The sequence below is a fragment of the Capra hircus genome, chromosome 27 (assembly GCF_001704415.2).
Source record: "Capra hircus breed San Clemente chromosome 27, ASM170441v1, whole genome shotgun sequence".
NCBI lineage: Eukaryota > Metazoa > Chordata > Mammalia > Artiodactyla > Bovidae > Capra > Capra hircus.
Window position 1 is genome coordinate 25,967,916 of NC_030834.1, and position 25,041 is coordinate 25,992,956.

Sequence of the window (25,041 nt, forward strand, 5' to 3'; positions counted from 1 at the left end):
TGTTCATAACTTTTCTTCCAAGGAGTAAGCATACTTAAATTTCATGGCTGCAGTCACCATCTGCAGTGATTTTGCAGCCCCCAAAAATAAAGTCTGACACTGTTTCCACTGTTTCTCCATCTATTTGCCGTGAAGTGGTGGGACCAGATGCCATGATCTTCGTTTTCTGAATGTTGAGCTTTAAGCCAACTTTTTCACTCTCCTCTTTCACTTTCATCAAGAGGCTTTTTAGCTCCTCTTCACTTTCTGCCATAAGGGTGGTGTCATCTGCATATCTGAGGTTATTGATATTTCTCCCAGCAATCTTGATTCCAGCTTGTGCTTCTTCCAGCCCAGCGTTTCTCATGATGTACTCTGCATAGAAGTTAAATAAGCAGGGTGACAATATACAGTCTTGACGTACTCCTTTTCCTATTTGGAACCAGTCTGTTGTTCCATGTCCAGTTCTAACTGTTGCTTCCTGACCTGCATATAGGTTTCTCAAGAGGCAGGTCAGGTGGTCTGGTATTCCCATCTCTTTCAGAATTTTCCACAGTTTACTGTGATCCACACAGTCAAAGGATTTGGCATAGTTAATAAAGCAGAAATAGATGTTTTTCTGGAACTCTCTTGCTTTTTCGATGATCCAGCAGGTGTTGACAATTTGATCTCTGGTTCCTCTGCCTTTTCTAAAACCAGCTTGAATGTCTGGAAGTTCACGGTTCACGTATTGCTGAAGCCTGGCTATGGGCATTAGGAACTTAAAAAACTGGAGGTAAGATGAAATTCACAGACAGTACAGGGAGCCATGAAGCTCACTGAGTCTGCCCTGCTGTGGATGAAAGCATCTCTCAGGGTGCTCGACCCAGTGAAATGTTTTCTCTGGTACTGGACCTAATCTTTCTGCAGCTGAGCAACTGACAGAATGTTTGGCTTGTGTTTAGGGGCCAAGTCATGTGGGAGGAAAGTATCTTCAAACGCTAGGACCACATGGAGCATGGCAGGGGCATGCCACGTGGGGCACAGAGGGACTGGGAGCACAGGTGAGGGAGACTGTCATCCTCACAGGTGCTCTTGTGCCTTTGCTCACGGAGGGGCGCAGAAAGCAGGACGGCCTCATTATTGAATTTGCATTTTTAACTTTGGCAATTTGTATAACAAATCCATGTAAAGTAAAATCCAGGTAGCAATGGGATGCTACTGCAAGAAAGATCTGAACACATAGGTATTAGGGAGAAGGGTGGTAACCCATTAAAGATATTAAACAAAGGATGAAGAGGGGCAGGAAGTTAGTAGAGGATTTGAACAAGGTGATGGACATGGCTTTCTCTATTAAAAAAAAAAAAAACCTACTTATTTGTTTGGCTGTGCTGGGTCTTAATTGAGGCATATAGAATCTAGTTCTCTGACCATTTGCATCAGGTGGCCAAAGTATTGGAACTTCAGCTTCAGTATACCAGTTCCCCTGCATCGGTAGCTCACAGTCTTAGCCACAGGACCACCAGCGAAGTCCCCGTAGGGGATTTTGAGTTCATAGTGACCTAGTCTTTGGTTCAAGTCCTGGTCCTTCTCTTATCAGCTAACTGATGCTAGTCAAATTACTTAACAGTTCTATGGCTCAATTTTCTTACTTATAAACTCCAACTTGTGTTTTTGGAGAGGATCTTAATAATAAGTGAGAATGTCTGGTTCTTAGTAAACACTCAACAAATGTTAAACCCTTCCTGTTTCTCCTTTACCTTCTTGATTATATAGCTGGAGCACACAGGCAGTGAGGGGAGGACTGAAATGGGCAGCTTCTGCCAAATTATAGAGAGAATTTTATGTTCCCTGTTACATACTGGAGTCATTCAAAAGAAGTATGTGAGCCATGGAGGTAGTTTTAATTTCCTAGTAGCCACATTTTTTAAGTTTAAAAGTTAAACTAATTTGACAATATATTCTATTTAACGCAGTATATCCAAATTATCAATTCAACATACAGTCAATAGAAAAATTATTAATGAGATATTTAATATGGTCTTCAAAATCCAGGTATATTTTACACTGACTGCATATCTCAATTCAGCCAGGCTACACTTCAAATCAAACAAGACCAAATCAGTCAATCCTAAAAGAAATCACCCCTGAGTATTCATTGGAAGGACTGATGCTGAAGCTGAAGCTCCCATATTTTGGCCACCTGATGCAAAGAGCTGACCCTTTGGAAAAGACCCTGATGCTGGGAAAAGATTGAGGGCAAAACGAGAAGGGGCAGCAGAGGATGAGATGGTTAGATAGCATCACTGACTCAATGTACACGAATTTGAGCAAACTCCAGGCAATAGTGGAGGACAGAGGCGCCTGGGGTGGTGCGGTCCATGGGGTTGCAAAGAGTCAGACATGATTTAGCAACTGAACAACAATAACATGATTCAAAAGCTCAATGGTGTCTTCAAGCTAGTGGCTACCATATCGGGCAGGTCAGCCATACAGTCAGTGGAGAGACACTGAAGGAGTGCTTTGGAAAAATCAATCTATTAGAATTGCTTGAGGTGGATTATAGGGGAAAGAGTGCAAGCCTGCAGACTGGTTAACAAGTTATTATCATAATCTAGAAGATAGTTTACCCAGGGTTTGAACAAGGTTGGCATCAGTAGAAATGGAAAAGAGAGGATGAAGGAAGGGGAGGAACACAGCGGGATGAGAACTAACTCATCAGACTTGATTGGATATAGTAAAGTCAATAATTGGCTTATCTCTACATAGACAAATTGTTCCCTACCTTTAATAATTATGTGCTTTCCAATTTAGTTTACTTGGTTATATAAACCAACTCTCAAATTCCTTTCTTACTTAATAAAGAAAAACAAAAGTACTGAAGATAAATGAGTTTTAACTCAAAATCATGTTGTACTGTTAAGTCAAGATTCTAACAACAGATTTCCATTAGATGAAATAGAATTTAACCTATTCATTTTTTTTGTTTGTTTGTTTTTTTTTTTTTTTTTTTTTTTTTTTTTATTTATTTATTTATTACGTTTATTTTATGTTTATTTATTTTTTTTTCTCAACCTATTCATTTTAAACTTTTTGTCTAATAGCATAAAATATTGAGCAGTAAAGTAAAAAGTGAATAGAACCAGAAATCAGAATTCATGCTGTCCCATCACTGGTTACAATGTTTACAAATTTTGAACAGCTTATTCAGTTCTTAGAACTGTTTCTTCTTCCACTAAGAGAAAACTATCATATGTCTTGATTATACTACAGAGGTTTTGTCAGCATGATAAGAAATTTGTGAAGTACTATAGTAGCTAAATGCCATGGGTAACAATAGGATTGTTCTTCTTGTGTGAGCCTATTACTAACTTGCTAAGAATTTAGCTCTGTTCCCAAATCTTATAATAATGACTAAAATATCTCCTCTTTTGAGCTCACAGGAAGGCAACTGATAGAGAGACATACAGAATATAAGCCTAAGCTGTTTTTTTAAAAGAGTATTTATGAAATACCTGAAAGCATTGTTTTAAATTTTTTAAAGGATACTTAGAAATGAAACACACAGATATGTTCTGTGTCTAATCATTCCATATTTACCACATTACATTTTAGTGGGTCCAGATACATTATTCTACTTGAGTAACATTTTATTGTTTAAATCAGTGGCACAATGTTCCTGAAGGACAACTCTAATGGGATACATTTGTGCAAGCAAATATTTAGACACACACACTAAAACCCAGAAAAATACTGTATGCTACTGTAATTTAAAACTAGATAAATGTCTACATCTCCATCTCAAAAAAAGATGTGTATGTATATATATATATACACACACACACACAAGAGTACAAGTAGAGAGATATATATCTATAAATATATATGTACATATATATATCTATGTGTATGTGTATATACATATATACATGTATATGTGTGTGTGTGTATATATATCTACATAGACTACACTGTGGGATCTTAGTTCCCTGACAAGGGATCGAACCCATGCCCCCTACATTGGAAGCAGTGTCTTAACCACTGGACCACCATGGAAATCCCTCAAAAAAAAAAAAAAAAAATATATATATATATATATTTTTTGAACAAAGCTGTAAAATGTTCACTAAATACTGATCTAAACTGTCTACTAGCCTGGAAGCTTGTCAAAGGCACAGAACAGGTCTCATTCACCTCTGTCTCCCCTGCCCCAGACAGGCAATCACATCAGAGTAGCCTAAGAAATGAGTGTCGGTTTGTTGGATTGAACTGAACTACAGAACAGGCAAACTGAACAGGTTTCCTCCTGAGATGTCATGTATCTTTGTCTTTGAAACAGTGATTTAAAAATACCTAGAGAGCTCAAGTTACATTCTCATCCCAGTATTTCCCCTTAAATAATTAACTTTCTGTTGCTATGCCAGTGGCATATGTTCATAGAAGCTTGGCTTTCTCAATGAATTTTAACTAGCTCCTGAACTGACATCCTTGTATCACGGGAAGAGTCAGTAAGCAAAGAAAATCTGTTTCATGTTTGTTGTACGACACAGTATCTTAGGAATGGATGAAAATTCTGAAGAATCCTTGGACCAACACTGAGAGTTATCTCAAAAATTTGACCCATAATCATTCTCATTTTTTAAACTGTTAACCTCACTGTGTGATATGGAAAGCTACAATAGTCCGACAAAATGTAAAGTGAAAAAAAAAGTTAATGCTGTGAAATAAAAGTCCTATTGTATGGCAAGACAAGAAAAGTTTAAACATAAAATGTTCTAGGTCCTTTGGCCTTCTCTCTTCCTCCACTGTGTATTGCGTATCTGCGTTATGCTTCGGCCAGACCTCCCCCATCAGCAGAAATACCTGCTCAGCCGTTATAAAGAGCACCATTCTAGCATCAGCAAGACAACTCCTCAAAGATAACATTCCCTGAGAGCCTGTGAGGGATCACATGATCTACCACTTTGTTCTTGCAGACCTGGATTGTGTAAACTGTCTCAAAAAACATGCACCCGACTTCCAAGGTGTGGAACAGTTCTCCGACCTTTCCGAGAAGCTCTTCCCAGGTTAAAATCTTCAGTTTGGCTCAAGAACATTTTTCTGTTTCTTTCTTAGATCGGCTGATGAATATTTTTATCGGCAGTGCTAATATAGTCTAGAGGTGTATAGTAGTTGAACAGGCAACTCCAGAGGAGAAAGAGAAGAGCTCAGAAATGTTTCAAGCCCAGATTTCTAGAAATCTAGACTCTACAGTGACTCTAGGTATCAGGTGAGTTGGCAAAAGCATAATTGGCTGCATACTAAGTTGCTTCAGTTGTGTCCAACTCTTTGCGACCCCATGGACTATAGCCCGCCAGGCTCCTCTGTCCGTGGGATTCTCCAGGCAAGAATACTGGAGTGGGTTGCCATGCCCTTCTCCAGAGCATCTTCCTGACCCTGGAATTGAACCCTAGTCTCTTTATGTCTCCTGCAAATAGGCAGGTTCTTCACCAGCGCCACCTGGGAAGCCCCAGTCTTACTGATCAGTCACAAGATAGGAGCATGCGCATTGCACATCCTGTCCACCCTCCCCGCCCTCGCCCCCACCTTAGTGAGAAGGCTGTTTAGAGGGTCTGTGTCCTTACCTGAGACAGCAGGTGCTGAGCCACAACTGTTAATGCCTCAAACTTGGTGTTGCCCAGGGAAAGAAGCTGCTTGAGCTGCAGGATAACTCCACTTTGCTTCGTACATTTGCTTTTATACTGAGCCAACTCAAGTGCTTTTTCAGAGGACAGCACATCTGGGGATGTCTGGGTCTGGATGCACAGACTTCGGGGACTCTTCTGTCTGCCCTTCTCAACTGCAAAAGGAACGGATATAGGTAGGAAAACACGTGACCTTCATTTTCCTAAGCAACACCATCTGGGTTCCCTAAACACTAGAGCAGCCACACAAGAGCGCTTCAGTTATGTTTATAAGGAGAAGCATATGGATGAGAACAGGGATTAACCGGATATCTGCATGTCTGGAACTAGAACCACAGACGGCGGCTTTAGTTCTGACTTAAAAGGATGTATACCTGGCAGACAACGAGGGGTATAAGGCAGATGGATCGACCAATCCAGAAACATGAAAACTGTGTGAAAAATAATGCTGACTTCATGGTTTCTAATTTTCCAGGTAAAGTGGTACAGAAATCTGCTGTGACAACTGCCCTGACTGGAGGCTCTGATTCAGGCTGGCTGAACACACACACACACACACACACACACGACTGAACTGTTAATGCCTTTCCCTCTTCCTATACGTTTCCTATCAACTTCCTCTCCTTTCCCTGCTGATGGCCTGGTTCATTCCCAAGATTTATACTGTACATGAGTCATTTCCTAATCCCTGATAAATCACCACATATACAGTGAAAACCTACTCACATTTAACCCCTGATCTTTAAATTCACTGCCAAGAGTACTATACTTTAAAAAAAGAAATTTTATTTTTTACTTTATTTTGAACTGTATTGATTTATGATGTGTGTTAGTTCCAGGGGTACAGCAAAATGATTCATTGAGAGCTTTATACGCTTCATAAAATGCTTTTATTTACTTTAATTTTGGGCTACGTTGGGTCTTTGTTACGCTGGCAGGCTTCTCACTGCGCTGGCTTCTTCTGTGGCTGAGCACTGGCACCAGAGCACAGACTCAGTAGCTGTGGCGCAGCGGCTTAGTTGCTGCGTGGCATGTGGGATCTTCCTGGACCAGGGATCGAACCTGTGTCTCCTTCACTGGCCAGGCGGATTCTTTACCACTCAGCCACCAAGGAAGCCCTGAGTACAATACTCTTGACTATACTATTCTGTTTCCTATCAAATACAGCTCTGTTGTTTCTTTTTCCCCTTCAAGCAGCAATACGGTTTAAAAAAATTTTTTTTTTAAGACGCACATGTAATACTCCAAATCCATCTAAGATGCTAAGTGACTGCTCACTTTCTGTCACAGGGCCCTGGGAATCTCTCTATTTTATACAGAAAAAATGTTCCATCTTGGAACCATTCCAAATGTGTCAGCCACTTTAAACATTCCACAGAATTGGAAAAAAGAGGAAAGCAAGCTGCTTAACTTCTTAAAATGAGTAGTCTAAATAATCAGATGTAAATCTTAAAAAATAAACTCATAAGAAAGTCAAAAAAAAATTTCTTTATTCTCACAGGCATTCCCTACAGTGTCTACATTCTGTGGTGACAAACCTGAGACCATTTTATAGACGGTAACTACTTTCTCTAATTTTTTAGAAGGAAGAAAACAGTGATTTCTAGAAGGAAAATGAAGAAACCTCAGTATTCAAGTCCCAAAACCAGTGGGAAAACACATTCAATATTCTTTAGGTTGAACAAACAAACAGGAAAAGGGCTCTCCTTTTCTATGGTAGCTTTCCATGGTTAAACAACTCATATTTGTATTAATACTTGATAATTCTCACTTCTAAAATGACTAAAATATTGTGTTTTTAAAAACAGTTAGACTTCCCAGGTGGTCTAGTAGCTAAGACTCCAGGTTCCCAAGACGGGGGACCCGGGTTCCATCCCTGGGCAGAACCTTCAATTTACAAATCTAAGATCCCACAGGCTGCAACTAAGACCCAGTGCAGCCAGACAGTTGTTGTTGTTGACAATCATTATTTCTGTATTTATTTACTTATTTTGAAAGATAAAACATTTCAAATATAAGAAAAGTACATATAAGATAAGCAATTTAATCTATAATTGAGATGAAATATATGTTCAAATTTTGCTGTAGTTGTTTCAGATTTTTTTTCCCCACTCTTTTGTTTTTTCCTCTGTGGGAAAAGGCAAGGGTGGGATGATTCGAGAGAATAGCATTGAAACATGTATATTATCATATGTGAAACAGATCGCCAGTCCAGGTTCGATGCATGAGACAGGGTGCTCAGGGCTGGTGCCCTGGGAGGACCCTGTGGGATGGGATGGGGAGGGATGTGGGAGGGGAGTTCAGGGTGGGGGACACATGTACACCTGTGGCGGATTCATGTCAATGTATGGCAAAAACCACTACAATATTGTAAAGTAATTAGCCTCCAATTAAAAAAAAAAAACAAACCAGTTAATAAATCTTCTCAGTGGCCCTCTATAGCAAAGTGAAGTTCAAGGATGTGAAGGGCCTAACCTGGGCGTAGGCAGCGTCTATAGGGCAGACTCCAAGATAAGATCCTAGGCTTCTGTTCCCACCCATTCTGGAAACTGGAGATGGACTGTGGATGTAATATTGTTGCATAACTAAATATAAACATTTATGCAGGAATCTTAACAAAATGTTACTTAATTCATCCAAGCCCATTATCTGCTAACTTCATTTCAATAAACCTATATACTGGTAAATACCTACCTTTTATATCCTGTTTTATACACTTTTATACCCTGTTTTATACACTTTTATACAAACAAACAGAAGAGCAAAAAACTTCTTTTAATCCTTGACCATCCAGAACTTCCACTGCAACCTATGTAGACACAGGTTCACTTTCCTGACTGATATCACAGCACACGTCTTCCCAGCACTTACTGAAATATGTATTCATTTATCATTTACTGCTCTGATGTTACCATTTCTTAAATCTTTAACATTTCATTCTGTTTCTAGGATTTCTATGCTAATCAATTTTATTATGTAATACAATATCACTTCTTAAACCATTAAGTTATAATTATTTATAAAATCAACAAATGAAGCTTTTATATTAACATTTTTTCAGAAAACATTAAGTTGCTTGCCTACTTAGTTTCTAGGGGGAATTTTAGTATTAACAAGTCCTGTGCTAATAAGTTATTTCTATGGAAAAATATGAAATATAAATTAATTTCTTAAGCACTGTTTTTTATACTCAGGATGAAAATATAGGTACTCTTTTTGTAGTACCAAAATTTTTGTTCTTCAAATGATCCCTTATGCCAAAGTTGGGCAGCAGCTAATTATTAATGTTTATGTTTGGCTCCTTGAGAAACTAAACATTTTTAACTGGATTATCAAGACTTTCAATTTACAACTCTACAGAATTTACAGAAATTATTTTCTTAGTATCATTGTTTGGCTAAATTCCTTGTTATATGTATATACTTTCTTTTATATTTATCTGTTTTTCTCATTGAACGGTTAATTCCATTTCTAACACTATTTCAAACACAGGGAGATTGACTTCTCTTTTCTTGTTTCAAAGAGGTTAACTTTAGTGTTTCTCCATGGACATAGATTTTGAAATAATATATTTACATTGTGTTAAGCATCTGTCAATATTTTGAAAAAGTGTTTAAAAAATAAGAGTTGAATTAAGCTTCTGAAGCCATTACAATATTTTTTGTATTTTACCTTGCTAAATTTTGTTAAAGGCTTCAAATTCCCAAGACAATTTTTTTTTTTACCATTTGAAATCTAATTTGACATTTTTTCCCATATAACTGACATATAACATTATATTAGTTTCAGGTGTACAATATGGTTCACCATATATATCTCAATATATTTTTATATATTGCAAAACGATCACCACAATAAATCTAGTTAACATATGTCACCATACATATAATTTCTTTTCCTGTGATGAGAACTTTTAAGATATACTCTCTTGGCAACTTGTAAAAAAGCAATACAGTGTATTCAATTTTACTCTCCATTCTGTATATCTCCATGACATACTTATTTTATAACTCCAAGTTTCTACGTTTTGACCCCCTTTCCCCAGGCCTGACCAACACTTATTAATATTTTTTTTCCCCACCCCCAGATCTGGCCATGCAAAAGTGTAAGCCACTCCTGAGTTTGCTGCTGAATTCAGATGGCTTAGATCTACAAGTGAGTTGGTATCTATACATTTCCTTTATTATATTTCAGTTGCTTTAGCTTTTGGTAACAAAATGGCATTTGTTATGAAAAAGAACATACATATATATGTATATATAACTCAGTCACTTTGCTGTACAGCAGAAATGAACACACACAATAATGGCATTTGTGCTTATGAAAATCCTATTTGTCGCATTTTGGAACTGTTGTTTCAAGGCATATCTGTTTTTTGAAATTTTAGAAAATTCTCTAGGACTTGATACTGTATTTGGAACACTGCTAAAATCACTGTAAATGAACTTATGTAGTTTTTACTGAGGTACACCCTGGAAAAATCCTGATGCTGGGAAAGATTGAGGGCAGGAGGAGACAGGGGTGACATAGGATGAGGTGGTTGGATGGCATCACCGACTCAATGGACATGAGTTTGCGCAAACTCCAAGAGACAGCGAAAGGCAGGGAAGCCTGGAAGCCTTAGCGACTGAACAACACGCCTGGAAAACATCAACTGTCCAAGTGTGATTGCATTCCAATCATGCAAGTCTCTGGTTCTCAGCTGCTTTCTCATCTGTGCTTTGCCTGGTTCCTGTTTCCCTCCAGCTGCAGTTCAGGGTCAGGGTGCTAACTCCATCTAACTAGAGAATTGGGGTGGGGCGGGGGCAGGGGACAGGTAAGCCACTGCCTCTGGAAAACTCAGGTTCTCCAGATACCAGCTTCTTTTTCTCTCAGGCTTTCTTAGTGGCCATAGAACTGGAGTTTCAAAGTAGGAAACCCTCGCATACCAACAACGGTTCCTAAAGGTCCAGCCATGAAAATCCCAAACACCACACCTAGAATTCAAACCCCACTCTGCCTCAGGAAGTGATAGAAATCATTGAAAATTATCATGGACATCATGATGCAGTTTTCAGTGCAACCAGGGAGAATCTCATTCAGACATTTAAAATGACTCTGATGATGTCTGCCTGCATAGTGTCATATCCCAGATGGAGGTTTAAGAATATAAAACCTGCTGATAAGGCTTCTCTAACACATCCTAGCACAAACTGATGGAGTCACAGCTAGTAGGGAAGAATATATTCTCTTATGAATCCTACATGGGGTTAAAATCACACCTAATAAGCAGTCTTAATGCAAACTTGCTTGCAGAGAAAAGATTAAAAAAAAAAAAAACAACCAGCCCCAATGTCCATAAGGAGTGAAGTGAAGTGAAAGTCACTCAGCTGTGTCTGACTCTTTGTGACCCCATGCACTATACAGTCCATGGATTTCACCAGGCTAGAATACTGGAGTGGGTGGCCGCTCCCTTCTCCAGGGGAATCTTCCCTACCCAGGGATTGAACTTTGGCCTCCCACAATGCAGACGGATTCTTTACCAGCTGAGCCACCAAGGAAGCTCAAATAAAGCAGAACCTGCCGTGCTTTGCTGTGCTTAGTTGCTCAGCCGTGTCCGACTCTTTGCAACCCCATGGACTGTAGCCCATCAGGTGCCTCTGTCCTTGGGACTCTCCAGGCAAGAATTCTGGAGTTGGTAGCCATGTCCTCCTCCGGGGGATCTTCCCAACGCAGGGATCGAACCCAGGTCTCCTACATTGCAGGGGGACTCTTTACCATCTCAGCCACTAGGGAAGCCTGTCCATAAGTAGAGGTGTGCTTAAATAAATGTTTGGTACAGTTATACAATGGAACACCACAGCTGTAACACACAAATAGAAAGCTCTCTGTGTTACATGAAAAAACATGCTCAAGAGCAATGTAGATGATGTGTCTCATTGTATCAAGAGGTATGTACTTTTTTGCTTATAAATTCATAACAAAGCTTTCATATAATATATATAAAAGTACTAACGATGTTTACCTTTTCAGAGAAGACAATAGGAACCAGATCGATATAAAGGTGGCAACCCACTCCAGTACTCTTGCCTGGCAAATCCCATGGATGGAAGAGCCTGGTAGGCTGCAGTCCATGGGGTCGCTAGGAGTCGGACACGACTGAGTGACTTCACTTTCACTTTCCTGCATTAGGAAATGGCAACCCACTCTAGTATTCTTGCCTGGAGAATCCCAAGGACAGGAGCCTGGTGGGCTGCCGTCTCTGGGGTTGCACAGAGTCGGACACGACTGAAGCGACTTAGCAGCAGCAGCAGCGCATTTTTAAATACTTTTAAATCACAAGGTAAATACATTGCGAGCTTCCCTAATGGCACAGTGGTAAAGAATCTGCCAAAGAATGTTCAAACTACCACATGATTGCACTCATCTCACACACCAGCAAAGTAATGCTCAAAATTCTCCAAGCCAGACTTCAATGGTATATGAACTGTGAACTTCCAGATGTTCAAACTGGATTTAAAAAAGGAAAAGGAACCAGAGATCAAATTGCCAACATCCGCTGGATCATGGAAAAAGCAAGAGAGTTCCAGAAAAACATCTACTTCTGCTTTACTGATTATGCCAAAGCCTTTGACTGTGTCAATCACAACAAACTGTGGAAAATTCTTCATGAGATGGGAATACCAGACCACCTTACCTGCCTCCTGAGAAATCTGTATGCAGGTCAAGAAGCAACAGTTAGAAGTAGACATGGAACAACAGACTGCTTCCAAATTGGGAAAGGGGTACATCAAGGCTGTATATTGTCACCCTGCTTATTTAACTTATATGCAGAGTATATCATGTGAAATTCCGGGCTGGATGAAGCACAAGCTGGAATCAAGATTGCTGGGAGAAATATCAGTAACCTCAGATACACAGATGACACCACTCTTATGGCAGAAAGTGAAGAGGAACTAAAGAGCCTCTTGATGAAAGTGAAAAAATTGGCTTGAAACTCAACATTCCAAAAACTAAGATCATGGCATCCTGTCCCATCACTTCATAGCAAATAGATGGGGAAACAATGGAAACAGTGAAAGACTTTATTTTTCTGGGCTCCAAAATCACTGCAGATGGTGACTGCAGCCATGAAATCAAAAGACCCTTTCTCCTTGAAAGGAAAACTATGACCAATCTAGACTGTATATTAAGTAGAGACATTACTTTGCCTACAAATGTCCATCTAGTCAAAGCTATGGTTTTTCCAGTAGTAGATGTATGGATATGAGAGTTGAACTATAAAGAAAGCTGAGCACCAAAGAATTGATGCTTTTGAATTGCGGTGCTGCAGAAGACTCTTTAGAATCCCTTGGACTGCAAGGAGATCAAACCAGTCAATCCTAAGGGAAAACAGTCCTGAATATTCATTGGAAGGACTGATGCTGAAGCTCCAATAGTTTGGCCACCTGATGCGAAGAACTGACTCATTGGAAAAGACCCTGATGCTGGGACAGATTGACTGCAGGAGGAGAAGGGGACAACAGAGGATGGGATGGTTGCGTGTCATCACCGACTTGATGGACATGAGTTTGAGCAAGCTCTGGGAGCTGGTGATGGACAGGGAAGTCTGGCATGCTGCAGTCCATGAGGTCGCAAAGAGTCTGACACGACTGAACGACTGAACTGAACCAACCTGCCCACAATGTGGGAGACTCAGGTTCCATCCCTAGGTTGGGAAGATCCCGTGGAGGAGAAAATAGCAACCCACCCCAATATTCTTGTCTGGAAAATCCCATGGACAGAGAAGGTCGGGCTACAGACCATGGGGTCACAAAAAGAGTCAGACATGACTTAGTGACTAAAACAACTACAACAAATATATCACCTACTCAAAATTTAAATGTAGGGTTTTATAAAGGTGGTTAAAATGAATTCTGAGCTTCAATCTTTAACACTTAACCATCAAGCAAACATAGTCAATCCAGGGTTTTCCACGGGGAATCTGGGCAGAAATCTAAGTAATGCAGCTTCTATTGAATGTGAATTCTTGGAATAGATTTACATATCTTCGAGTTTTAGCCTAAGAGCAAATAAGCATACAGACTGCCCTCTACCTAGAGCTGGAAAAGCACGCTGTGACCTCAATCTTCCGCCCCATATACTGTGCTCCCTGAGGACACAGCTGTACCACATGACAGCTGATGACCCAGTTTGAGCATCCTTCCCTCCCTCCTCACCCCTGGACCAACGGAAGATCAGAAACAATGCAAAAATCTCCAATGATGCTCAAAGCCCCAGTGCTCATAAACAGGGTACTTTGTAATGCCAAAAATCAACAGTTTCCCTTAAGTCCTACCGGATTCATTATTATAGCAAGTTAGCTTAATATAAACCAAACTTTGCCCTTATGTTCCCTTTATTAGCATGTTACCATTTTGATAATACAACTATTTAAAACTTAAAAAATCTCGTTTATTATCTCCATTAATAGGCTATCTAATTGCAAAGAATCAACTTACTCAGAAATCTTAAAAGTAAATGTTAACTTTCACATAGATTCAGATGCATGTTGACAAGATAATCACCACTGTGTGTCTGATCAGACCTTCTTGGACTTCATTCCAATGAAACTGAAACCTCCCTCAGGAAAACCAAAGTCCTGAGTCCAGGACATTTGCTCACTTGAAAAATAGCTGGATAACACTGTTTACTCTCTTTGATCTTTCTGCTCAGAAATCTCAATGTAATAAGATTTCAAACCAGCCTGAAGAACTTATTTATCATCCTCTTAAAGAAAACAGTTGAAGAAAGAATAGGCCCATGTTTCAGGCTCCGTCTCTCAGCATATGGACCCCCACCCTCAAGGCAAAACACTTACTTCTGAGAGAAAGACTTAACCATTCAGACAGGGACTAACCTAGCTGCTGAGGATAAAACCATCCTAAGGCAAGAACAAGCCATGGACAGAATCTGCTGGCTTTCTGAATATTAAAATCAAGCAAGAGACAAGGCCTACCAGGAGAGGTTGCCTTGACTCGAATGAAAAACTAGACGTAGCCTTCAGTAACTAACATTTGTTTCATATACCTATTGATTTCTTACTCATTTACTCACCAAATATTTATCAAAATCTACCGTGTGGCTTTGCTGTGGACAGGTGGACCTGCCTGGTGTCTTGGGGGTGGTGGAAGCAGGTATAAGAGGGCGGTGCCCTACAAAGATACACGGAGACACCCTGTGTCTGATAGTCAGCTCTTGCTGTTTGTTTTTTTTTTTAATTTTTTAATTTTTTATTTTTAGCTCTTGCTGTTTAACTCACACACACAGCTATCTGCGAAGGTGACAGTCGCTGGCGGGGATGTGCCTTCCGCTACATTACTGCCTTGACAACTAAGGCTTGTGGGTTAATAAAACATAAGCAGTGAGCTAACAGGCTTGGCGAGCAGCTTGAACAGACAACTGGTTCCCATCTTTCTACCTTAATCTTAATCTCCTCGTCTAAAACACTTCCTGGGACACCTGTCCCTCCACAGGCTCTTTCTGTCAGTGTTTGCTCAGCAGTTGAGGATGGCAGTTTATGCTGAGGGGGAAGTTCCAATGACAACGAGGTCTTAAATGTGGACTACCTGGAAATATGTGCTCTGATAAGAGGGAGCATCCAGTTCTGAAACGATGACCCACATGACCCCTGTGCATTCAGCAAACATCTGCTGGATGTGCCTGTAGCAAGCTGGTCCTTGTCCTTAAGGGACTTTTACGCCGCAGAGACAGAAACAGGCCACTGCCGATGGCCATATGATAATTAGGAAAGAGAATTATGTACACAGTGCAGTGAGAGGACGGGGCGGGGGAACACCTGGATCTGCGACCAGCAAGAAAGGGTGCTGGAGACAGTGTGGATGGACATTTGCACGTCAGGCAGACAGATGTGAGAGCAGAAAACACCAAGGCAGAGAAGTATGGGAGCACTGGAGGTCCTGACATTCGGTGCTGACAACAAAGCACCCCTGAAGTTAAAGTAAGAGGATGTGGCTGGAAGCAGAAACAGGGGCCAGACAGGAGTGCCATACAAGGCTTATTCTGGTAGGAGACCCAGAGCGGTGCTGAGCAAGTCTGGAGACACAGGGGAAGGGGAGGATCTGAGGGGGTGAGTGAAGGGAGGCCCGGGGTCAGGGAGGGACTCGTGGCCAGGGCAGTGAGAACCGGCAGGAAATGACGAATGTGTTTATGAGGCAGAGCAGGACAACTTAGCGACCAGCTGGATCCAGAGGAATCCGGGTAAGTCACAGTTTCCAGCTCGGAAGTAACACACAGAGGAGCGGATCAGCATGTGAGAATCAGAGAGAGGGCCGAGGGACCCGGTGGGCAGGCATCCTACACTCTAACACCCTGCTCCTCATTCTCCAGAAAAATGCTGTTCTAGCCTCACCAGCCCCATAAGGCTTTCCAAATGGACTTGTCAGCTGGGGTCTTTTCCCCAGGAGCAAATCAGTTCTTTACTTCCCCTTGTCCCAAATGCTGCCCCTAATACAAGCCAGGGCTTCCCTGGTGGCTCAGATGGTAAAGAATCTGCCTGCAATGCGGGAGACCTGGGTTCGATCCCTGGGTTGGGAAGATCCCCTGGAAGAGGGCACAGCAACCCCACTCCAATATTCTGGCCTGGAGAATCCCCATGGGCAGAGGAGCCTGGTGGGCCACGGTCCATGGGGTCACAAGGAGTCGGACACGACTAAACACGGCACACTCAGTGCAAGCCTGTTAACACACACTCTCCCAGCTTGATGAACTGCAGACCCACAGAAAGCTAGACGCTCTTACCAAGCTTTCATAAGAAATCATTACTCAGTGTTGTATGAAAGGAGAAAGTTAGCATCTGCCTTGACAAGGGGGGAAGAAGCCCTCAAGCCTAACAACATGCATATTATAGTTAAGGTGCTGACACTTGCTTCCTGGCATCTAACCATTATTTAAATGAACAAAGTAAGAAACAAATTAGTGTCATTAGCTTAAATTTATATAAACCTTTTCAATATTCCTTTCACTATGCGTTTGCTCTAGAAGAGTTCTTAGTAATCGTAATTTAGAAGCCACACATAGCATTTTTCTACTTCTAGGTAGGTATGGCATTTGCTTACAGTGGAACATTTCAAGCTCAACAAAGCACAGTGTTTAGACTTTTGAAATTACCCAAGCTAATTCTTTTGGAGGCAGATGGGGAGGAGTGCCTTAAGACACCTATTAAAATTTTATAGTACTAGACTGTTGGACCTGCTGCAGTGCTATGTATCATATGTAAAATGGTTTTACTTTTTAATTTCAAAAGTAGATTACAGGATAGAAGGCATATTCCTATTAAATACTCTTATTTCAGGATAATTATTGCTTAGACAACTTTGCCTGAAAAACCAACCAAACTTGATATTAAACATTTTCCATGTGGCTGGCAGGGAAAGAAAAACACATTTCTCATGTTCTTAAAATGCACTACTAACTGTAAATAGAAGTTAACAGAAATTCATTATATTTGAAAAAAAATTTTTTTCAGAAATACTTTTAAGAAAGTATCAGTTCCATCAATTTGTTGACTAGTTTTCCGTCAATTTGTTTCTAAATAATAGAAGTGCACCTTAATATGTTAAGTTTCTGGATTTGTTTCATGACTAGAAGACTATACTGCAAATACCAGCAAGTAGTAAAATTTCAGGCCTATAACATTAAAAATTCCAAAGATGCCAAATGAAAATATTTTTAATCATCTAACAAGCAAAAATCTCTTCTGAAACACGAATTTTATAGTAGGGGAAGAAAATCTGAATTTTTATCTCAACTTAAGGAACAAGCGTCTCTTGCTATACTTGTTTACAATGTATATGCACAAACTGGATAGGTCTTTCCTTGGTAGCTCAGTTGGTAAAGAAACCACCTACAATGCAGGAGACCCCGGTTTGATTCCTGGGTCAGGCAGATCCCCTGGAGAAGGGATAGGCCACCCACTCCAGTATTCTTGGGCTTCCCTGGTGCCTCAGCTGGTAAAAAATCTACCTGCAATGTGGGAGACCTGGGTTCGATCCCTGGGTTGGGAAGATCCCCTAGAGAAGGGAAAGGCTACCCACTCCAGTATCCTGGCCTGGAGAATTCCATGGGCTTGCAGAGCAGTCGGACACTACTGAGCAACCGTCACTTTCACTCGCCTCAGAGCACAAGGAGGAAGATAAAGATGTGACTGAGGTGTCACTTCACAGGATAGCAGCTCTGGGACTGGCTCTTTCTCTTTGTTACTGAGGCAAATGACCCAAAATATTAAATGCGAGCCGTCACAGGCATCACAGAGCCGAGCTGTGCTGTTGATTTCAGTGATGACGGCAAACGCCAAGACGTCCCTTTAACTTTACCACATGGACGAACACGGCACCAAGAATAACACTCTGTCACCACAAAGAACCATTTCCAAAATAAGAACAAACAAAACTCTCCGTGGCCCTTCTTGCTGTATCCACTGCAAGCACATGTATCTTGTTAGATTTTTTAAAACTGTCTTTTCTGGACTTTTCCACCTTGAGCTAGCCAGCTTAGGTGATGTCACCCTTGTGCCAGCGAGGCCAGGCCCCGTGGGTCAGTGCTCCACAGCCACAGGCGGTGTCCCTAACATCTCGGCCATGCGCAATCACGTGCTCTTCATCAAGCAGGGCCCCCAGCAGAGGAGCAGGGCTGAAACAAGGGACACGCAGACAAAAGATCTGAGTGGGGAAAATAAATCCCCAAAGCGGGTCAAAAATCTCCTTATTGTGGATTAAAGATGATAGACTACCTTTAATAGACAGTAGAAACAAAAGTTAGAATAGCCACTTAAAACATTCAACGTTAGGAATTTCTCTAACACAAATGGGCTTCCCTGGTAGCTCAGATAGTAAACAACCCACCTGCCATGGGGGAGATCTGGGTTTGATCCCTGGGTGGGGAAGATCCTCTGGAGGAGGGCATGGCAACCCACTCCAGTATTCTTGCCTGGAGAATCCCTAAGGATAGAGGAGCCTGACGGGCTACATACAGTCCATGGGGTTGCAAAGAGTCCGACACGACTGAGCGACTAAGCACAGCACAGATACTATAAATAATAAATAAAAAGAGAATGTTGTTCTCAAAATATTAACAAGTTACGGAAAAATTATTTGGGCATGAGATGTCTAAAATTCAAGTAACAAGGGACAATAGGAAAAAGCCCAGTTTCTCACGCAATAAGAAGCTTTACTGGTATTAATGTTACCCAGAGCTATATAATTGATGCCTTTTATAAAGGACTCTCATGTGCTAGGGCCTCCCTGGTGGCTCGGATGGTAAAATGTCGCCCATAGTGCAGGAGCCCTAGGTTTGATTCCTGGGTCGAGAAGATTCCCCTGGAGAAGGGAAGGGATACTCACTCCAGTATTCTTGCCTGGAGAATCCCATGGACAGAGGAGCCTGGAGGGCTACAGTCCATGGGATCTCAAAAGAGTTGGACATGACTGAACAATTTACACTTTCTTTCTTTCTCAGGTACTGAAATAACCCAAAGTGTCACCTAAGCCAAATAAGAAAAATAATGTCCAATTTTGGATACATTTAAAAACACACCTGTTTAAAAAAAAAACAAAAACACACACCTGTTGTCTTTTTACCTAAGAAAACAGTAATGTGCATACTATTAATAAAACACTATTACTAGCTGTGAAACATGCTTTAGAGCTAATAAACAGTACCATAATCTGTATTATTTAATGTATAGGGTGATTCTCTATTATCCAAAACTCAACCTAAATATTTCAATGTTTCTAATTAATTAAGCATTTACTATATATGTTTCCCGTGCCACATTCCATTTTTTCCAGATAAAAAACCCTGTTTTACTTCCCATTCTGAATCCAACTTCAAACTATACTGTATGGTTTATTTTCTATGATTATGTAATAACAGATACCATATTAAAGCACAATTTGGCATGGTAAAACTTTATCTTTTTCTTTCAACATCTAACTTTTAAAGACTTATCAAAAATATTACCTATTATGAGTAAAAATTCATTTAACATATTACCACTCTCTTAAATAGACTGCAATAGCTATGAAAGGGCACCTTTTAATGTTATAGCAAAGCTGAAGCTATAAGACTGCCATATCAAAGAGTTCAGTGTCAGTCTATGCCAAGACATTTTTAACATAATGCCATTCACAGAACCAGTTCTTAGCAAATGCTTATCAATGTGGCATGAGGCCAGTGTAATTTTCAAAGCTGCCTTTCAGGAAACTGAAAAGAAAATTGTGGATTCACAGAAGCGACAACAAAGGGGGTGGTGGAAGGCCATATCGTTCCTCTATTGTTCTTGAATTTGATCCTTTTGATGTCTTTTTGCATTATACAAATGACTGAATATTTTAATTTCTTACAAAAATTCTAAATATATACAGTTATTTTATGGGAGCTTTCTAAAATGCTTTCACTGGCTTCTATATTTTGTAATGTGTGAGAGAAACACAGAGAAATTAAAATTTAGCATCACCTTAATGCATGACTAGACGTTCCACCATATATGTTCCTAATAAAATATATCTTTTATAAACACATTTAATGTTGAGAACATTCTTTCTCAGTGTACTATAACTGAAAATTAATTCATTTAAGAGAGCAAAATCAAATATTAACCTCTACGTCCAAACAACAAAATAACTTGAAAGTGTCCAATTAACATAACTACAAACTAGGTGATCATTACCAAAAAAAAAAAAAAATTCATATCCTAAAAGAGAAGAAATGATGAGGTGTGTTGCAAGATTCAACTTGTTAAATGATATACTGCCCTTATTTATAAGCTATCAGTATTAGCTTTTGAGAAATTAGTTTTGCCTTCTCTCTAATCTCTCTTTACCTGCATGCACTGTAGAGATTGGAGAAGTGAAACACTCAATTTCCCAGCTTCCTTTGCAGGTAGAAACAGCCATGTGACTGAGATTTAGCCAATGAGATGTAAGCATGAGTGATATGGCACTACCCCTTCCCTGGGTGTTGTTTTTGCTGCCTGCGGCAGCCATTGTGAGATCATGAGGCAACATTCATGAGAAAAAGGCTAAGAAAATAGCATAGGTGTTAATCCTGACATTGCTGAGCCTCTGAGCAAGGTAAGAGCTGCTTCTTGCTATGTGAGACAAATAAACTCCTTTAAGTCAAGTTGCCTTAACAAACTGCATCTAAAAGCATTTCTGGGGCTTCCCTGGTGGTTCAGTGGTAAATATGTTTCTACTGCAGGAAACACAGGTTCGGTCCCTGATCCACGAAGATCCCACATCCTGCAGAGCAACTAAGCCCTGTGCGCCACAACTCTTGAGCTCATCTTCAGAGTCCGCATGCCGCCAGTACTGAAGCCAGAGTGCTCAAGAGCTTGTGCTCTGCAACAAGAGAAGCCTCAGCAATGAGAGGCCCTTGCAGCAACAGAGACCACACACAGCCAAAAATAAATAAATAAAATGATTTTAAAAGCATTTCTGTTGGACAGTCTGAAAAGTGAACACCAAACATAAGAACATTACAATGACTTTCATTCTAATTAAACACTTAATCCTGTTCCGCCTCACTCTTACCAAATACCTAGGCAAAATGGTTCTCTTTAGTGTGGCTTCAAGTAAATGAAAATATCTTGTGTTATTAATAATACTCCTGCCTTTCCTCAGAGTATGTGTAAATACACACCTCCCCTCTTTGCTTGGAGTAATTGCTTTTACTCTTACTAGCTCAGCAGAAAGAATTCTCTTAGTGTAGTGAATTGCCTTCACTTGGGTCAATGAGAATATCAACTCTGAGGTTCAAACTGGCACTTTTCATAATAATGAGTACAAGTATCTCATCTCCAGCTGCACAGAAGACCCAGATTCCAACAGAACTGGAGGCAAGGAATATTTCTACAGAGACGATTTCTTTCCCTCTGCTGACTCATAAGATGTAAATGAATACGTTGAGGCAAAATTCTGAGCTACACTGAACCGGGTGCTTTGGTGAAGTCACTGGAACCACTTTGGCCCTCTTAGCAGGTGTGGGCCCTCCTGGGATGCTACCATCTTCATCTACTCTGGATATCCTGAAACATCACCCAAAACTGACACATTCACACTCATTCCTTGCGTCTGTTTAACAGAGGGAGCTGTATCCTGGACTGGACAGCATGCTTTGCCAATCAATTTATTAATATTACAGTGCATAGCGCCCCACACAAAGTTTGGTAAAAGGGTCCATTCCATCTGGACCCCTATAACCACCACCTTATTGCTGGCAGCTCCCCCTCCACAGTCCATGCTCCAATGTGCTAAAATTCTTTCATTTTCTTGAAGGAGCTCACCTTCAAGGCTTCCCTCACCTCCAGGCTTTCACATGCTATTTTCTCTCCCTGGAACACTCTGTTTCTTGGCTAATTCCTCCTATCCTGGGGTCCCAGTTGACATGGCTCTTCTCGTGGAAGACCTGGGGAGTCAGCCTCGCCTGCTGGGAGCTGCCTGGACACCTAGTCCATGTCATACCATGACTGTCTGATGGTCTTTGCCTGACTCTGTGGTAAACCGTGGGCTGTGGGAAGGCAGGGGGCTACGTGTGACTTAGTCCTGGCTACAATATCAGCATCTGGCATTGTACCTGCCACACAGGACATGTCTAACAAATACTTGTTTATGAAATGAATGACTTGACCCTGCAATGTGAAAAGATAGTCTGGAAGCAAGGGAAAGGCTGGTTGGTGGCAAAGACCAAAACTATAAAATCCTTCAAAAAGCTCCAAAGTATTAGAGTGGGTGATAACAAAACTGTTGATATTTGACTGTTTTTTACCTCTAAGAAGAGCAATTTCAAATGTTTCAGCCTACTAATAAAGCCTGAACTAGAGTAGGCAGAAGGCTTCCCAGGTGGCACAGTGGTAAAGAACCCACCTGCCGATGGAGGAGCCATTGGAAATTCAGGGAAGATCCCTGGAGGAGGGCAAGGCAATCCACTCCAATATTATTGGGCTTCCTTGGTAGTTTGGTAGCTTGGTAAAGAATCTGCCTGCAATGCAGGAGACCCTGGTGTGATTCATGGGTCAGGAAGCTCCCCTGGAGGAGGGCATGGCTACCCACTCCAGTATGCTTGCCTGGAGAATCCCATGGATAGAGGGGCCTGGTGGGCTAGAGTCCTTGGGGTCGCAAAGAGTCAGACACCACTGGAGTGACTGAGCATGCCTGCAGAGTAGAGAGAGCGTAAAAACAACGGAGATTTTACAAGACACAGTCATAGAGTCTTGCAACCCAAGAACTGTGGTTAAATGAGAAAGAACAATGGGGGATTTGAGGACATACTAAGGACCCAACAATGGTGGTGTGAAGAGAAATAAATCAGTATTCGCTGAGTTTGGGAAATAAGCAGAGAACTCGTTTAGATAAGAATAATTTTCAGGTGTCAGTAACACATCAAGGACTTTTAAATCTGGAGCCAGGAAATTCACAGAATTTGAGGTTCAAGGAACCTTGGAAATCATCTCGTCTGATTCCTTTATTCTGTATCCCTGTTTGGTTAAGCGATCAAGGTCACTGCCTTACCAGCAGAGCCAAGGCTACAACCCTGGGCTCTTGGAATCCAGGCCAATACCTCTGTCAGTGCAGCAACCAATAGCAACACCACCTCTTTTTCTACTGTTTACAACCCAGGTGGATAAGAAGAAATGTGACTACTCCAATCTATTCTTTATTGGAAGATTTCTCAGACCCTCTAGCTATGTAAAATGGATAAGCTCATAAAAGATTCTTACTGGGGTAAGTAGAATTATATTCTTTACTTAATTATAAAATGCTTACTACATGCAGAACTCTTTTTTCCATCATGGCTATTCACTAGATCTAACAGAATTACAGCAAGATTCATAGCTGGAAAAAAACCTAAAAAAAAAAAAAAAAAAAAAAAACAAAACAAAACCAAGAGGTCCCAGGTTTTAGTCCCATCTCTGCCACTGGCTGTGTGTCCTTGGGCAAGTTAATTCTCTGGGCCTCCGACCTCCTGGTGTAAAATCAGATAAACTAGATCACCTTTAAGTACACTGAAACTACGATGGCCATCAAATGAATGGTTCAAAATATTTTTATGTAAATTCAAAAACTAAAATGTGCCCCAAGTGTCACTATTAGTCAAACTCTGGTAATAAAAGCTTTAAGCTGCCTTGTAAAGCTATCTGCTTCATAAAAACAGTAGAAACAACCTAAAATGTTTTCTAATGGAAGATTGGTTTAAATCATGGCTCAGTCAGCAACAAGATGTTATATGACTGCTAAAACGCACGTGGTAGATAAATGTATTAACATGCAAATCTAAGATATGTCCATGCTTAAAAGAAAGCTATAAAAGAGTATACATTATGCTTCCATTTCTGTAAAACAAAAAGGGGTAAAAAAGCTTACATGGGCTTACACATGACTAGAAAAATTACTGGAAGGATATACAAGCCCCCACGAGTGTGACTGCATCTGCGGAGAGGGCCTGGGTAAGAAAGAGGCTCACCTGGAATTGTATAACCTTCTGTACTGTCTGATTTTCTTTTTAACTTGGAATGTGGATTGATTTTTTTTTAAGTTAAAATTAAAAGCCACTTGGGAGCTATTTTAGATTATAGATTGTTACAAATACAGAGTACCCTTACATCTTTATTTTTCACCTTTTTATTCTTTAAAGTTGAGAAAAATGACAGTGGCGTATAGGCTAGGAAAGACACAGCCATTGGTTCCCTCGGAACTTGTTCCATTTACCTTCAGCTGTCAGCTCAGACCGAGAGGGAAAGGCTGGCAGATTCCGGTGACAGGTCAAGGGGAGTTATGAAACACGAGGAAGAGGTGCTGGAGAAAAATGGGAATTATCCCACAGAGCAGGGAGATGCCCTTGGGAAAACTAAAAGCAGTCAGCTGAGAAAAATCACTGGGGACAGAGATGGAAAACAAGACCCAGAAGAGCCGGCATTCATGGGGAACAAAACAACATCTACTCAATATTTACATACTCGGAGGATGCTAGCACGGTTACCACTAACCAGCCCAAATTCAAACGATCAGCACTCCCGTGTTTATAGCATGAAATCAACTTAATTGACCACAGTTGCAATTATATCCAAACAACAGGCAGTGACAGGAGGCAAATGAATCCTCTAAAAGTGGGCAGGCCAGTGACATGTGCCTAAAATATACTCTGCATTCATTTCCATCTCTAGGCACAGAAAATAAAAAGCAGATACAAGCATGAAGATCAGAGGCAGTCTCTTGTGATTTGCAAACATTTTCACCATGAAGCTTGGAAAACTTAATTTGTGGTTCATTTCCTACCTGTCCACAGCCAGTATGATGCTTTATTTCAGCAATGTCGAGAACACAGCAATCGTTTAGCATACCAAACCAGCCTGTCACAACCTCAG

At 40.7% G+C, this 25,041-nt stretch overlaps 1 protein-coding gene across 8 annotated transcripts in view; it reads right to left on the bottom strand.

Annotated features, from left to right (window-relative positions):
- The window catches only part of MTUS1 (microtubule associated tumor suppressor 1), a 190,262-nt gene that overhangs the window by 39,521 nt on the left and 125,700 nt on the right, over nt 1-25,041 (bottom strand). For all 8 annotated transcript variants that reach the window (XM_018041909.1, XM_018041911.1, XM_018041910.1 and 5 more), the window contains one exon: nt 5,583-5,797. In XM_018041909.1, coding sequence (XP_017897398.1) covers nt 5,583-5,797 — 215 coding nt within the window. The remainder of the gene's footprint in view (nt 1-5,582; nt 5,798-25,041) is intronic.